We start from the raw sequence: 15,160 nt of genomic DNA, 5'->3' as shown, positions 1-15,160 counted from the left end.
AAGCTCCAGGTCTTGCTTTCATCTAATGATGCCAGGCATGCACACATTAATGGCTCCACCCCACCGTGTGCATAAGATGAGAGGACGGCATGGGTGCCAGGGCTCTGGAAAGGGGGCAAGAAAACCCACCAAGTGAACCGCACAGGAGACACAAGATGACAGCGCACAGACTTGGCTTAAAGGGACTGATCACGCCCACCGGGCATGTTGGAACCTTTGGAACCTCTTCCCCAAGTCAACGTGGATTCCTTCTCCTTTTGGGGCAGTGCAACTGGTAGGTCCCCAATTCTATTTCCCACCGAGGTGATGGACCAGGGGCTGAACGTCTGGCCTCAGGGGCCCTTTTTAGCCTCAGACTGAAACTGGATGCCCTGTAGGACATTTTTACTCCAGCATTTTGCAAGACAAACAGAAGAGGACAGGATAAAGCAGGGCATCTCTACAGTGTTTTAATCATCCTCACATTCTGTGTCACTTCAGTCCGTCCAACAAGGAAAGCAGGCAAATCAAACGGCACTGCTTGAAACTTCAGTTAAAAACCGTGTAAAGAGAGAAAGATCTTTTCTTTTTTAAAAAATTCTTTTTGCTTTCCGCAAACTGACACAGAGGTAAAAGGAAACAGTTGCAACTTAAATATGAAAGAATGCTTTACAATTAAATCCACAATGTTACACATTTATCTTTCTCACGCGTCAGTGAAAAATCACCATTACAAAATAGGACAAATTATATGACAAAAGGAATGAAAAACTTAATAAAAACCATGTCCGAGTATGGGAAGTACTGCATGCTCACTGTCTTCACATCCTTCTCTTCTGTGTACTTATGTACAACACTGAAAAGAAAAAATAAACCAATTGAGAAAGCTGTTCTTAGGTGTCATAATAGCAGGTTTTAAAATTAAAAGCAAACAGGATTTTAGCCCGACACCTCTGCAAATTTCAAAGGAATCTTCATACCACACAAGAAATCCTAGAACTCCTACAAGACTAATTTTATGAATCTAGGTCTGAGTTTGATGCTACAGGACTGTGTTCTAGGCTTAGCTACACTTGACTGACTTGGCAAATCCTGACCAAATGGGTAAGATGAATGTATGTGAAAGTCTCTGGAATATTAGAGTGTTCCATAATTGTAGGTATGATGATTATGCTTGCAGTGAAGTAAATTAGCAAATCTACCAGGCTAAACCTCAGGTTAAGAATAAAGGACATTAATATATACATATATGCATGTATATGCATGACTGGGACATTGTGCTATACACCAGAAATTGACACTTGTAACTGATGATACTTCAATTAAAAAAAAAGAATAAAGGACATTATTTTCATCCATCTCCTCAATATAATCACTACACTTGCTGTTTCCTTTTTAAACTATATCAGGATAAACAAGAGCTGAGGAATTTGTCATGTTTCTTAAAGATACTGAAGTCCTTATTCTGATTTCCCTGGAAAGTATCAACCTTTGGTGTTACTCAAAGTTTTACTTAGCTAGTCTTCTTGTGACTACCCAAACTGAACTCTTCAGCATATGTGGTACATAAGAATCAGATGACATCTGATGACCGCGTCACTCCAGGCAAGCCTCCACCAGAGGCTACCTCCTCTCAGGCCTACTCAGATTCTGATAGGTTTGTTCAAAGTCAACACTAAAAGATACCTTCATCAAAGGGCATAGCACAGATTAATCAAATGAGCCAGGATCCTCTTCTAAGAGCGGAGGATGTAAATTACAGTCTAAAGGTAACTAACACTGATCGTCCTGTGGGAAAAGTTTTACAAAGGGAAGAACCAGAATGACAGTAAAAGCACCACTAGGAAACTGAGATGTGGGGTGTGTGTGTGTGACAGGATCCAGCCTCTCACCACTCGCAGAACCCACAGCTGACTACTGCTAGCAGCTGTCTTGAGATGGGGAAAGATCATTAACATTCCTTAGTAAATGGAAAGAGTCAAATAAGAACAATACTAAAAACAGGAGAAGACATCCTACACATTGAAAGGACAAAAAAGGTATATATAAAGATATGCGATGACCTCCATGTTCACAGCAGCACCATTTACAATAGCCAAGTCACGGAAGCAACCTAAGTGTCCATCAATATATGAATGGGTAAAAGAGATGTGGTATATATACAATGGAGTATTACTCAGCCATAAGAAAGAATGAAACAGTGCCATTTACAGCAACATGGATGGACCAGAGAGGTTATCATACTAAGTGCAGTAAGTTAGAGAAAGACAAATATATCACTTATATGTGGAACCTGAAAAAGAAAAGAAGCAAATGAACTTATTTACAAAATAGAAACAGACTCAGACATAGAAAATAATTTTATAGGTACAAAAGGGGAAGAGAAGGCAGAATTAGGAGGCTAGGATTAACAGATATATACTACATATATAAAATAGATAAGGACCAGATAGAATACCCACAAGTCAGGATGTTTAGTTCACAGCAAAGAGATACAGTTGTTAAGGGGGTTAAAGAAGTTATTCAGAACTAAAGAATGCACATCAATTAAAAAAATTCAAAATCAAGAGTCCTGGAGACCCATTTGGATGGGACCAAAAAGTGGGGATGCATCAAAGGATAATTTCCACAGTTTTAAGGTCTTCCCCTTCCCCCACAAAAATTCAAATGTGCCTTTATTGATAATGTGGTTTTAAATGAGGTACTTAAAAGCAACCATAATAATCACAGCGATATATAAGTTGTTAAAAAGTTAGGAAAGTTCAGAATCTTATTTCCCATTTTGCCATTTTTGCCAAACTAAAGGATACAAATCTCCCACAAAAAGGTATCTGAATGCTTAATAGAGGAAAGGACAAGCTAACTGCCAAATGATGCAAACCAAAGACAGCAGGGAAAGAGTGGCCACTCTCATAGCTCCAACCGCTAGTGTTAGAGGCCAAGGTGCGGGAATATCACACCCTTTGTTCAAGAGAACTGAGTTCTGGGTCAGTGTATCAAGGTCCCTCAGTTCCTCACCAGTAAAGAGAAGGATGAGGAGAATTTCTTGTTCCAAAATGCCAAGAAACATCTAAAAAAGAACTGGTTGCACTGAAGATCTGAGATGTAAGAATTTAAAAACAAATAAAGCAGAACCCAAACTGAACTTTTAAATTATCTACAAAACCTGCTGGTGATTCTGACTAGAACCAGAAAGGTTCACTGTGGCTACTGCGCAACTGCAAAGTGAAAGGATTTTACCATTGTTTCCTCGGATGAATGCATCCCCGTACTTATTCTTCAGTTGTCCATTTACGTACTCTTCCGTCTGCTCCAAGGCAATGTTCATGTAGCCATCCAGGCAAGCCAGGACCCCTAGAGACGGAGTGAGTCAGAGAGAAGATATACAAAGCAAAGAGTTGAAACTTACAGGGTATACCTTAGGGCTGACGATCTCTTTATCCATAAGCACTTACATGCTTAATATAAAAATTCACACTGTAAATGAAACTCAACAGACGGAAGCACAAAAAATCCCCATCTCTGCTCTCTGCCAGTCTGAATGAAGGCTAAGAGGCATACGGGGTGAGAGCCGTGGTGCACCCACCGCTGGCAGGAAGAACAACGGACTGCTGATTCTCTCGTGGTACGTGTTGTAATGACAACTTTTACAGTCTTCACAAAAGCAACACAGTAAGAATATTCCAAATAAAGTACCATTCTTTGAAAGCTAAAACCAGGAGTGGGCAATTATGCAGGAACAAATGACCACTAGCCAAGACACCTCACGTCCAGTGGCATTTCTTACTTAAGCCACCAAATGAAGTACGGGTCTGGCAGATTTATCTCATTCTTTCACAACCTCTCCCGCAGCAGACGAATGTACTCCAGGGTTAAGAGGAAGTCTCCACAATCTGTTACAATAATAGAGAAGAGGAGACAGCAGGTGCTCCTGAAAGAACATCTTAAAGCTGTGACTCACAGTGAAGAGCAGCTTGAGAACACGAGGCGACATATTGCATTACAACACGTCCCTTTCCGTGTGGCTCCAGTGAGGACATTTGCAAATCCAGACTAATATAGAAAAACAGCCAAAAACATTCTAGGGAGCTTTCAAGGAAACTGCTCAAGTAAATCCTGTTCATTGTGTTAAGATGATAGCAATTTTGCAAAATTTGACCTGATGATTTTTTTGTTTAAAGATGAAAATCTACGTCTCTAACTCTGAGTCTCTAATTTCATGTGGTATTTTCTATAAAAACAACACCACAAAACATATAACAGAAATTTGATTTGATGAACCAAGTCGATGGCTTCATTTAGTCTCAACTTCGTTAATATGCTCCTCACTCTCTGCCTCTGCCCCCATTATCCTCTAGACAAAACAGTTCCTTTTCAAAGTTGTGTGTGTGTAATAAGAGCACAGGACATTAATCTCACAGAATTCTGCCAGAAGCTGCAAACTTGCAAAGCATCAGAATGGACTGTGAACAATTAATAACAATCATTTCCTATTAAAAGAAAGCTGAAGATACAACTTTACAGTTTATTTCCTGCTGTATTACTTTAGATCTAAACCCCAATCATGAATGAGCAAGAAACTTCTAAGACATGATATGCAAGTCTGTTTGAAAATTAATTAAATGGACTGAAAAATGAAATGGTCACTTCTAATAAAAATATTCTCATAGCAAAGATTTTTTTAAGAAAAAGGTTCCACGACGTTGGAATGATAATCCCCTCCCTTCCCTAAGGGTTAAACTACAACGAATAACAGAAAATAAGTTTCTTCAAACTTAAAGGGCAACTGCTACAGAGAGCTGTTTCTTTTTTTATTATTATTTAACCATATTCTTTATCGTAGATTCTCAATACCGTACAATATTTTGCTTTAATACTACAGAAGCCATGAACTGACGTTCATAAAAGGAGAAAAATTATAGTTACTACCTATATGAAAGGTTGCTCAATCCCAAACCAGTAAACAAAGAAATATAAAAGAGATATTACTTGTTACCAATTAGAATGGAAAAGTTGTTGAAATCAAAGGCTAATCCAAGGGCTGATGAGAAAATAGGGGAAAACGAGCCATCTGCCCTGATGGAGGCCGTTTGCCACCCTCTTTGACTCCAAGCCCAGGGAATTTACAAACGAGACACTTGGTCAAATGCTCGGGATACATGTCAAAGGAGCAGAGCTGTTTACAACAGCAAAAAACACCTAAATGTCCATTAACTGGACACTGGTTAAAAAAAACATAACCGTGGTCCACCCACTCATGGTACTCCCATGCAGCCATTAAACACTGTATTCTCAGAGACCTGAATGCATTTTTAATGTTAAAAAAAATCAGGATGCGTGCCCCTGATTCCATTTCTGTAAAATGATGCATATATGGAGACAGGTCCTAGCTGCTACGGCTGATTATCTCCAGACGGTAGAATTTTGGGAGCGTTTGCTTTCTTCTCTATACTTTCCAGTCATTATTTGCTTTGAAATTTCTTTAAAAAAAAAGAAAGAAAGAAAAGGAAAAGGAAAACATATTTATTACCTTTATAAACAGAAAACATTTCCCTAAAAAGTATAGAGGAAAAAGGCCAGGCTGACTATCTCAGTGAAGAGGGTACTGAGGAGATACTGAACACAGGTCCCTGACCTAATCAGCTACGGAAGATTCTCTCGGAGTCTATCACCTTCTTTGAGCTCATCAAAAGTTCCAGGGTAAGAAGCAGCACATAGAGACTTAATAATATCTCAGTATTCAGTATAAATCCATTAATTCCACTATAAAAATGAAATTAAACCAGAGATATGCTAATAAAAGGAGTACACAAACAGTAGAATATTTCTTAACAAGGCTTTTAAGTCAAGCTTGAGTTTGAGTTTCAGCTCCTCCTTTGCTAAGTGGGGACAATCAACAGAGATCTCAAAGGATTTTTATGACTAGAAAGTGAAAATTGAAGTGATTAAATTAATGCACACTGGACCCCTAGCAAGCGCTCAATAAAATTAAGTTTGCATGTGTGGAAAGTGGAGAAATCACAAGAGATTCTGATCATTATTCAGGAAAGAGACCAACATCTATTCAGAAAAGACCAAGAAAAGGATTTAAAATTCTGCTAATGAATTGGTTATCTATACCATGTGAAATATTCCCAGTAATGGAACATATCTCAATTTTCAAGATTAGGAATTTCAGACTTTAAAAAATGGAATTTGATACTGCTACTTCCACAAAGTTAATTTCAGTAGTCACAGCCTCTTAAAAAGAGCAGTTTTTCCTCCCTAAGGACAGAAAGGTGTCTCTGGATACCCCACACACTATATGAGCGGGAAGTCTCAATCGCTGCTTGCCAATCCTGACCACTTCCGTACAAATGTGGCTGGGCCAAGGTGTTTTCAGTATCCAGTTACTCAGGCCTGGCTATCACCAGGGAACTCAGGCACACACGATCTCAAAGCAGAGACAGGAGACAGGAGCCGCACATCACACCGCAAGTCAGAAGTGCACACTCTGCTGTCAGAGCTGTCTCTCTAAAATGAACCATCTCAGAGGAAGAAAAAGAAATGGGTAGACAAACTATGGGGTCAACCAATGCTTTTTGGTCTACTGGGTACTTCTAAGAGGCTCATAAAAATCAGTTAAGTCACCTTTAGTTATTTAGTTAACACCAGCAAAGATGCAGCATGAAGATATTACCTCGATAATCCACTCCAGAATTTAATTTTACCACTACTGGTCGTCCGATGATTTGCTTTAAGAAGTCACTGGGTGTTTGCTTCCGCAGACTCATTTTAACAACCCTGGTCCGAAATCTGAAAAGGAGCAATAAAGGCAAAGATAAAAGTTAATTATTCAACAAAAAAGACTGGAAGCCTTTCATGTATTTACAGGAAATCAAGAGTCAAAGGATCACAGTGAAGTCAACATCACTCCACCATGCTCCAGCAACGAGGCAGCTAACGCGATGCCAGTACTTCCCAGCGAGCCTGATGCTGAGCTAATAAGTGTTTTACACCTCTTCTCTCATTCAGCCCCACCGGAACCCTATGACACAGCCTCGTCACAGAAGAGTCCCTGTGTTTACAGAGCCCCTGTTCTCAATCACGCCGTTCACTGCTGTCTCAGGTGTAGTCAATACAGCCACCACAAGCACAACCACCTCCACCCCTTAGGGAATGCTTGTCTTATGCTTGAGCGCTCTGCTAAGATCCTTATAAAAACACTATCAAATTGAATCTTTACGAGGACCCTGGGGAGAAGGTCTTAATATCCCCACGTTGCTGGTGAAAATAAAGGCACAGAAAGATGAAACAACATGCCCCCAAATGTGACGGAATCAATATTCAAGTTCAAATCAGCCATATTTTAAAATCACAGATTATATGCTGCTTATATAACATTTACAACTACTGATGTCAAAACAGTCCCTCTGAAAAAAATTATAATCATAACTGAGAGCTAAAATTTGAGTGCACTACATGCTAGCACTTCTCTAAGCACTTTACATCTATTAATCCACTTGGAGCTCACTGAGGTAGGTATTGTTTTAACCTCATTTTACTAATGAACAGACACAGAAAGGGCGAGGCATCCTGGTCAAGGTCACACAGCCAGTAAGTGGCTAGCCAGCCCATGTCTTAATCACATCTTTATACAGCCTCCAGAAAGCTGCTAATGTAGCCGAAGATTCTGATTTACACTATTGTAATGACAGCAGACAGACATTCCATATAATAAAGCAAAAAATCTTAAAAATCAAATATAATAGGAATCTGAAATAGGGAAAGAACATTATGCACCCAAATCAATCACAGACATACAGAACTGCCCATCACTCCTTTCAAAACTCATCTTGTTATATAAGTTCTCTCTCAAAATACTTTGGTATACAAATTGGAAATTAACTTTTCTGTTTCAGTCGAATCTAGCATCACTTTTATTTGGTAGCCATAAAAACAGCACTGACACTTAAAAATAAATATAAATACAATATTTTAAGGACTCCCCTAAAGAACTCAGATCGGTTTTTTTGTTAGTTTTCAATCAAAATTTTCACTAAACATTCTTCCATAAACAGCATTGCTTATCTCACTCCAAGTCCATCCACTCAATGATCTGAATTCAGGTTTAAGATCATCGTTTGGAGATTTTCTCAAAGTGAATCTGTGCAAGGCTCAGCAGTTTGGATAAGCTAGAATACTAGGTTATTGGCTTTTCATTTGGTTAATAATTATGTGTATGGACACACTGCAAGGGGATTCAAAAAATACCATACACACAGGCTGTGACCTTAAAGAACTTAGAATCTAGAACTTAAACTCCTGCTTAAAGGGTGTGAGTAAACAAAAGTAAATTTAAGTAAATAATTAAAGTAAAATAATTTTCTTTAAGTAAGAAAAGTCAACATCTCAAGTTAAATAAAAGAAAACACAAATTTCATAAACTATTCTTGAATGTGGGGCTATTACTTGGTCTATCCTCATCCATTCCATCTCTCCAAGGCTTGAAAGATTTTTTAATTGATCAACTAATTATTCTGCTCGGCAAATTTTAACTTTTCCAACGAATTACCAGTTTATGTATTTTTTCAGCTACACAGTCTCAACAGATAACTAAAATTACCATTCAGGACAATCACTATTCATTCATGACTCAGACCACACAACAACTTTATTTATGCTGTTTTGAGCACAAGAAAAAAAAATTACAAAGTAAATCCTGTAGCAGATTCAGTACCTTTAACGAGCTTAGTAAAAAGAAACAGATCTTGCCATTCACCCATGAAGTGCTTTACTTATGTCTTGAACATGTGCTGTTTTGTGGATGACAGGGTCTGGAGAGACTATTAACTCTGAAGGTCTGATAGAGACCCAACTCACGGGTCTTAGATTCATTTCCCACCAGATGCTAAGTCCCATTATGTCAGCTTCCTCATGTACAAAATTGAGATAAAACTAGCTGTTTATTTTGTGCTAAAAACCCCACTAAAATGTATTGTGATATGAAAATCTGTGATTAACCACCTTGTCCAAAGGTAAAAGTTAATGACATTAAAAAAATACAAACCTAGACTGTTAGTTGCTTAACTGATGATATTACTTTAAAAATGTTATTAATACTATCTTTCCTCATCTTTTAAAAAAGCACACATATATTCTTCTTCTAAGCTCATCAAAGATCACACCTCTGCCATTAAGCCTATATTCTTCTTCTAAGCTCATCAAAGATCACACCTCTGCCATTAAGCCTCATCTTTACTGCAATTAACATCAATCTCTTCCTGAAGGCACCCAACACTTCAAATAGTCATCCAGCACTTAAGTGTCAGGTACTTTAGGCTAGGGATGCAATTCCAGTAAGACATGGCCTTGCGCCCTCAGAGCTTACACTCCCAAGGGGGCAGAAACATGCAAATGGAGAAGTTTTTAAAAGTTGTTTACATTTGGATAAAATTCATGCAGAGAACATCACTGAGCCCAGGCCTGGCAGATCAAAGAAAGATTTCCAAAGGTACACCTGTGGAGAAAAAGTAGTCCACCAGCTGAAAAGGAGAGGAATCTTAACAAAGGCACTGGACAGTGTGTTTAGGTTTGAGAGGGAAATGCTACCTCGGCAAGGGGTGAGGAACACGCTCTTGGGGGACACAGCAAGGCAGAGCGCGGCCTTAAGCCTCTAGGTCAGTTTCCCTAACCCAAATCATCTGTCACTTAGAGATTCTGACTCAGTAGTTCCGGGGCAGAACCCAGCAATCCGTTTGCAAAAACCTAGGAAATTCTTATGGGCTGGCGAGTATGGGAAAGACTGTCAGTGATAGTGGCCATGGGAAGGTTTTAAGCAAAGACCTGCAGGAGTTCTGTTTCCACCTTATCACAGATTGGAGACAGGTCATCTCACTCAGTTTCTGGCCTCACAGTTTCCCATTTGGTTACATTTGATATAACTTGTCACTATTTACTCTCTTCTATGCACTTTTTTTTTTAAAGAGGAGTCTTTTCTCCCTCAAAAGACTGGAAACCACATGAGAGACTAGTACCAAGCTTCTCACGATTACTCTCTAGAACATCTCCATTGTTCTAAATCTCTTGAAAAAAAAATTTTTTATGTTATTTTGAAACAGGATGGTTGTTTCAAACACATTTTATCCACCACTTGAGGAGAGCGTATCTTTTCCATTTGTCTTCATCAGGCTTCTGTGGTACTCCCTGTTACTTAATGACTTGCCTATAAATCCATTTTGTATGAGTAAATTGGTCTCAGCACCACAATTTTTCCCATCACTTGGCTCACATAATTTTAAGTTTTCATCTTTTAAATTGGATAAGGCAGAAGGATCAGTTCTGACCTGTTTCTGAAGGAAGAGAAAAGCCTCTTGAACCATAAACACGTAAGAGGAAAAAGGCTTCCTTTCTTCAGGGTCACCTTGATAAAACTTCTCTTCAAAACTAAAGCCATAATCACCCTCTGTGCCTCCTCTCCCTTCCCTGACTCCTGCTTGGGCTTGTTTCAAATGACCTATTTTCATAAATGGCTATTAAGTCAAAAGCAGTATATTTTCTGGCAGAAGCTACTGAGAGGTCAAGAACGGGGGTTGGGGGACCAAGTTTGATTCATCCAGCTAACTACGTGCCTGGCCACGTTAGATTCCTGAGCAATTCATGTAGTAACCCTTCGAGGTGGTGAGCAGAACAAAGGCTTGACCCCAAAGCCCAAAGCTCTTTCAGAGGTACAGCTACCCTTTTGAATATGTCAAGATTCTCTTGTTAAACCTGGGGAATGGTCATGGAGACAGTGAGAGATCTCTTTGGAGAGCAGTAGTATTGGGGGGGAAACACTCAAAGTGACAGTACCATAAATTAGCCTGTGAAGATACATAAAAATGGTCAGGTGGAAATATATTTAATATGACTGAGTTATATCATAGAGGAGAAGACATGCAGATCCTTGTTTCTTGGCAATGTTTACTGTAAACTTTCACCTACTCAGAGTATTTACAGTTTAGGGTAAAAGAACACTGAGATGGAAAAACAAAAAACAAAAAACCTGCAGTGGAACATGACACTACAGCCCAAGTAAATGCAGCTGTGGACTCCCACATCCGTGTCAGAGAGGCATCAGACAAGGAGAACACCAGCTCTCTACAGATCTCCCGTCTGAGACAGAGGATACTTAGCCCTCTTTCAAAGGATTCAGACCAGTCCGTCCTCCCCACGCAGCAGGGGCTACTTTCCTCCCCTCTGGCCCAAGCTGAGCTGGTACCCTGTGCACTCAGAGCACCCTCTCTGTGCCCAGTCACGGCCCTCAGCAGGCTGCTTCGTAGTTTTCCTGTTTGCTGACCAGTGGGTTTTAAGGTTCTCAGGACAAGAAAAATGTCTTGCTCACTTGGTATCCCTGGACCCTGAGCACACTGCCCGGGCCTGTGGAAGCGGTGTTTAAGGGCAGTGCCAAGGAAAATCCCTGGCCCTTCCCCTCCTCCCCCAACAGTGGGTACAGTGACTAGGACAGCATCATCCACGCACGTGAACAGCTATAACCTAGTGATATCTCTATTACTGGCCACGGGACAAAAGATGAAGAAAACAGAAAGGTTTCTGTGTTGTCCAAGAACTAGCTGCATCAGAATCAACACAGATGCTTGTTAAAATACAAGTTCCTGAAACCCACCCCTGGTCAGACTCTCCAGGTAAGAAGCACTATAATTTGCATTCTAGAAAGGTCCCCAAATAATTTCCATAAGCAAGTGGTTCTCCATCAGGAGTGATTTTAAACCCCATCCACAGGGACACTGAGAAATGTCTGTAGACATTTTGGATTCTCCTGACTGAGGAAGGAGGTGCTACCAGTGTCTGTTAAGCAGAGGCCAGGGATGCCGCTTAACATTCTACAAAACACAGGACGGCCCTCCACAGCGAAGGATTACCTGCCCCCAGATGTCCAGTGCGGTTGAGAAACACTGTTACAAGCTCTAAATCAAGAAACCACTTGTTCTCTGATCTTAGAGCAACAAGGAGATTTAAAAACCTTTAAGGGTTAACAAACGAGAACAGCTACGTTCTAACCAGATGACAGAGTATAAACGATAACTTATTAGATATTTTATTCCAACATGTAAAGAATCTGAAAATGGGCAAAGAAATCTTGAAGGGATTGCTGTTCTAAAAAATGATGTTCTAGTCCCGGCCATGAAAACAGTCACTTTCCATTTTTCAGTGCTACAGATCCCTCAGACGATGATGATTTCTGGTACTTGGTACAAGTTTAAAACAGTAGAGTATAAAATCATGTACATATATAACTGAATCACTTTGCTGTATACCTGAAACTAACACAATATTGTAAATCAACTATACTGCAATCCCCCCCCAAATAAAACAGTAGAATAATCCAAGTGATGTAACACTTTTTAAATTTTAATGTTGAGTAAGCCACAGTTTAGTGAGAGACCACATGTTGCAGCATAAAGAGTACTCACTTGGGAGGCGGGAAACCTGAGTTCTAATCCCAGCTCTGCTACTTAATTAGCTGTGTGCCTTGGATAACTCATTTCACCTCTCCAGGACTCAGGTTTCTCATCTGCAAAATAAGGGAGTTATGCCAGATGATCACTTAAGTGATCATCCTGCTCTAACATTCAGTCGGCCTATGCAGTAACTCCGCTAATACACATTAACACATACTAACACAATCCTCTGTTCCTGCCCAAAAGTCAAGAAAGTTGAATTGCCAGAGACCACCATAAAAGAAAAAAAATTTCAAAGAGGTTCATCAGCCTTGCCGGTTGATATATTAGAAATGAATTACTCTTGGTAAGGTATAGTCATACGTGAATGATGTAAACTACTAAAATTTTTTAAAACAATTTGGCGATGTGTGTGAGGACCTAAAAAGACCCTACAAGACCACAGCATCCATTCTAATAATTTCACGTCTCAGAATTGGTCCAAAAAAAAAAGGTTTATTAAAGTATTAGCTGGTATACCAAAATGAAGCAAAAATTCACAAAACATCCTAAATGTCCCACAGCTGGGAAATGGTTACACAATTGGTTACACAGGACCTATACAGTGATGGTACAGGTAGCCAATCAAAGGAAAACATAAAACTAGAAATTTAGGAATGATTTTTTAAATGAAAGTTAAAAACTAAATGTACTGTTAAGTGATGAAATGGGTACAGCCTTAGCTCAAGTACAAACTAGTACAAACAAGAGTAAAATACAGAGATTGTAGGTTGAAGAGTGCCACGAATATTATTTTCCTTACTAAACTCTTCTGTGTTTCCTACTTTTCTATAACCGTCTCGTACTAATACGGGGTAAGGAAGGACACACCAAATCACAGTCAAGATGATCTGCATCAGCCTAGCCTAATTCTAGACACCTTCAATAAAAATACGTGCTGCGAACGCGCGCACACACTACACACAAAAGCCCGGGTGACAGCACTTAACCCCTTACGGTTGTGGGCGTCCCCCAACCTGACTACTCGAGAAGCTGGGCTAGTCCACCTCCTAATTCCTGGGGGCCAGGAGTAGCCACCCGATGTGACCGAGGCCAGGTAGTTCCGGGCGAAGCCTGGCCCTGGGTTCGGGGTCTGCTTTCCCGCCGAATCCCCGGGCTAAAGTTGGGGCTCCCTCCGGAACTTCGACCACAGTGAGCGGTCTCGGAAGCCAACCCGGCGGAGCCCGGCTCGTGCCGTCCCTCCCCGCTCGATCCAGGCGGCCCTCGGGGAGGGGTTCTCAGGGCCGGGCTGGGGAATCCAGGCGCCGGCGACCCCAGAAACCCCGGCCAAGGCGGGCGCCGAGGACCGAGCGTGAGCGCGCACCTCGCGGGGACCCGCCGGCCGCCGGCTCCCGAGTCCGCGCTCGCTCCCGGTCCCCTCCAGGGGCTGCCGGGTCGGCCCCGGGCTGCCGCTCCCGAACCCTGCCCGGGGTGACGGCAACACGGGGGCCTCGCACGGCCCGCGCGGCAGTGTGGCTCACCTCGCGGCCAGGAACAGAAACCGCACTCCACGAAGCCCACAAGCCCGGCCTCCGCGGACCGACCGGGCGAAACCGAAACTGAAATCGCCGAGGCGGCGGCGGCACTTTCCCGCCTCAGCCAATCATTGCTTTCCCTGACTACGGCAGCCCGCGAGGACCGAAAAGGCCTGCAACCCGCTCCGGAGCGCGCAAAATCCCAGCATACACGTTTGCCTGAATGCAGAGTTGGTGCCTCGGAGTCAAAAGGCTCTCTCATTACAGAAAGCAGACATCATCCACCCTCCTCCCCTACCCGACCTTGAAAAAAAAAACAAAAAACAAAAACAAAACTGGAAATGATCTTTTGGCCAGGATTTCTTTAGGCAGAAATGTTAAGAGCTTGAAGTCATAGAACTGAAATTCACTGCTAAAGTAATGACTATACATACTAAGAAATATCCTGAATTTGAATAATTAAATGCAAATAAATAAATAAAACAAGCAGCCTCGAAGCTTTAAACCCACTTTTGATTAAATGTGTGATAGACGAAGTCGTGATTAGCACGAGATTGTTTCCGTAGCGACGTTAATCGACACAACAAATTGAAATCACTAAGGTAACTCACAAAGGCATAAATTGCGTTACATTACAAACTAGTTCTAATTGGAAATGGTGTGCAGACATTATTTAAGTGCTGCTATGGGAACTTGGTTTGGAACTTTGCATGAAATCTCAATATTCTTGCTATTAAAAGGAAGGGAAAAAGAAGAAAACTTATTTCAAGACTTGATTCCTTTTTTCCCTACACACATATCCTCATCAGCTTAAAACTTATACTTTAATTCTATTCCAGATTTGCAATGTTATAAACAAAGTGATAGTATCTTTAAACAGATCTTTAACCCTGTTTAAGTGTTACATGATCTAAAGTACAAACGTTTTCCTAAGACAAAATGAGTTCACCCTCTTGTAAGCCTCTCAGCTAAAGGCAGAAGAAATGAACCTTTGATTGGTATAGGGGACAGAGAATGGCTAGGTGTGATTTGATAGAAAAATAGAACTTCTTTATATGCTTTTGTAAGAGCTCACTTTGCGTAAAGACTAAGTAATTATAGATTTATTGAAAAGGGCTGTATCTGAAGATCTTTTAATATAAAATATAATGTAAATTTTAAAAATATAAGTATCATTTAAATAAAATAATTAGCTGCAAAAAAAAAACAAACCCTCACAAAATAATA

The 15,160-nt window shown here is 40.6% G+C and overlaps 1 protein-coding gene across 3 annotated transcripts; it reads right to left on the bottom strand.

Moving 5' to 3' along the window:
• Positions 1–428: 428 nt before the first annotated feature.
• On the bottom strand, positions 429–14,213 carry LSM6 (LSM6 homolog, U6 small nuclear RNA and mRNA degradation associated). 3 transcript variants are annotated; one of them, XM_032464429.1, is made up of 5 exons: positions 13,940–14,083; positions 12,432–12,532; positions 6,659–6,774; positions 3,220–3,333; positions 429–835 (listed from the first exon to the last, which is right to left on the bottom strand). In XM_032464429.1, the coding sequence occupies exons 3-5, from the start codon at positions 6,750–6,752 to the stop codon at positions 801–803; spliced, it is 243 nt and encodes an 80-aa protein (XP_032320320.1). In that variant the 5' UTR covers positions 6,753–6,774; positions 12,432–12,532; positions 13,940–14,083; the 3' UTR covers positions 429–800. The 3 variants fall into 3 exon arrangements, with proteins under 3 accessions (XP_032320320.1, XP_032320329.1, XP_032320313.1); XM_032464438.1 differs by lacking the exon at positions 12,432–12,532 and having other exon boundaries at positions 13,940–14,092; XM_032464422.1 differs by lacking the exons at positions 429–835; positions 3,220–3,333; positions 6,659–6,774 and having other exon boundaries at positions 12,426–12,532; positions 13,940–14,213.
• Positions 14,214–15,160: the final 947 nt, after the last annotated feature.

This window comes from Camelus ferus, chromosome 2 (genome assembly GCF_009834535.1).
Source record: "Camelus ferus isolate YT-003-E chromosome 2, BCGSAC_Cfer_1.0, whole genome shotgun sequence".
Lineage (NCBI taxonomy): Eukaryota > Metazoa > Chordata > Mammalia > Artiodactyla > Camelidae > Camelus > Camelus ferus.
Note: the sequence above shows the minus strand (reverse complement) of the source record. Positions and strands in the feature narration are given on the sequence as shown.

What these genes read in the sequence shown, in the direction of transcription:
- LSM6 (XM_032464422.1), bottom strand. Translation starts at nt 14,195, where the DNA reads ATGAGAGAGCCTTTTGACTCCGAGGCACCAACTCTGCATTCAGGCAAA. An exon ending in TTTCTGTTCCTGGCCGCGAG is followed by an intron (nt 12,533 to 13,939) that starts GTGAGCCACACT and finishes CTTATTTTGCAG; the next exon opens with ATGAGAAACCTGAGTCCTGG.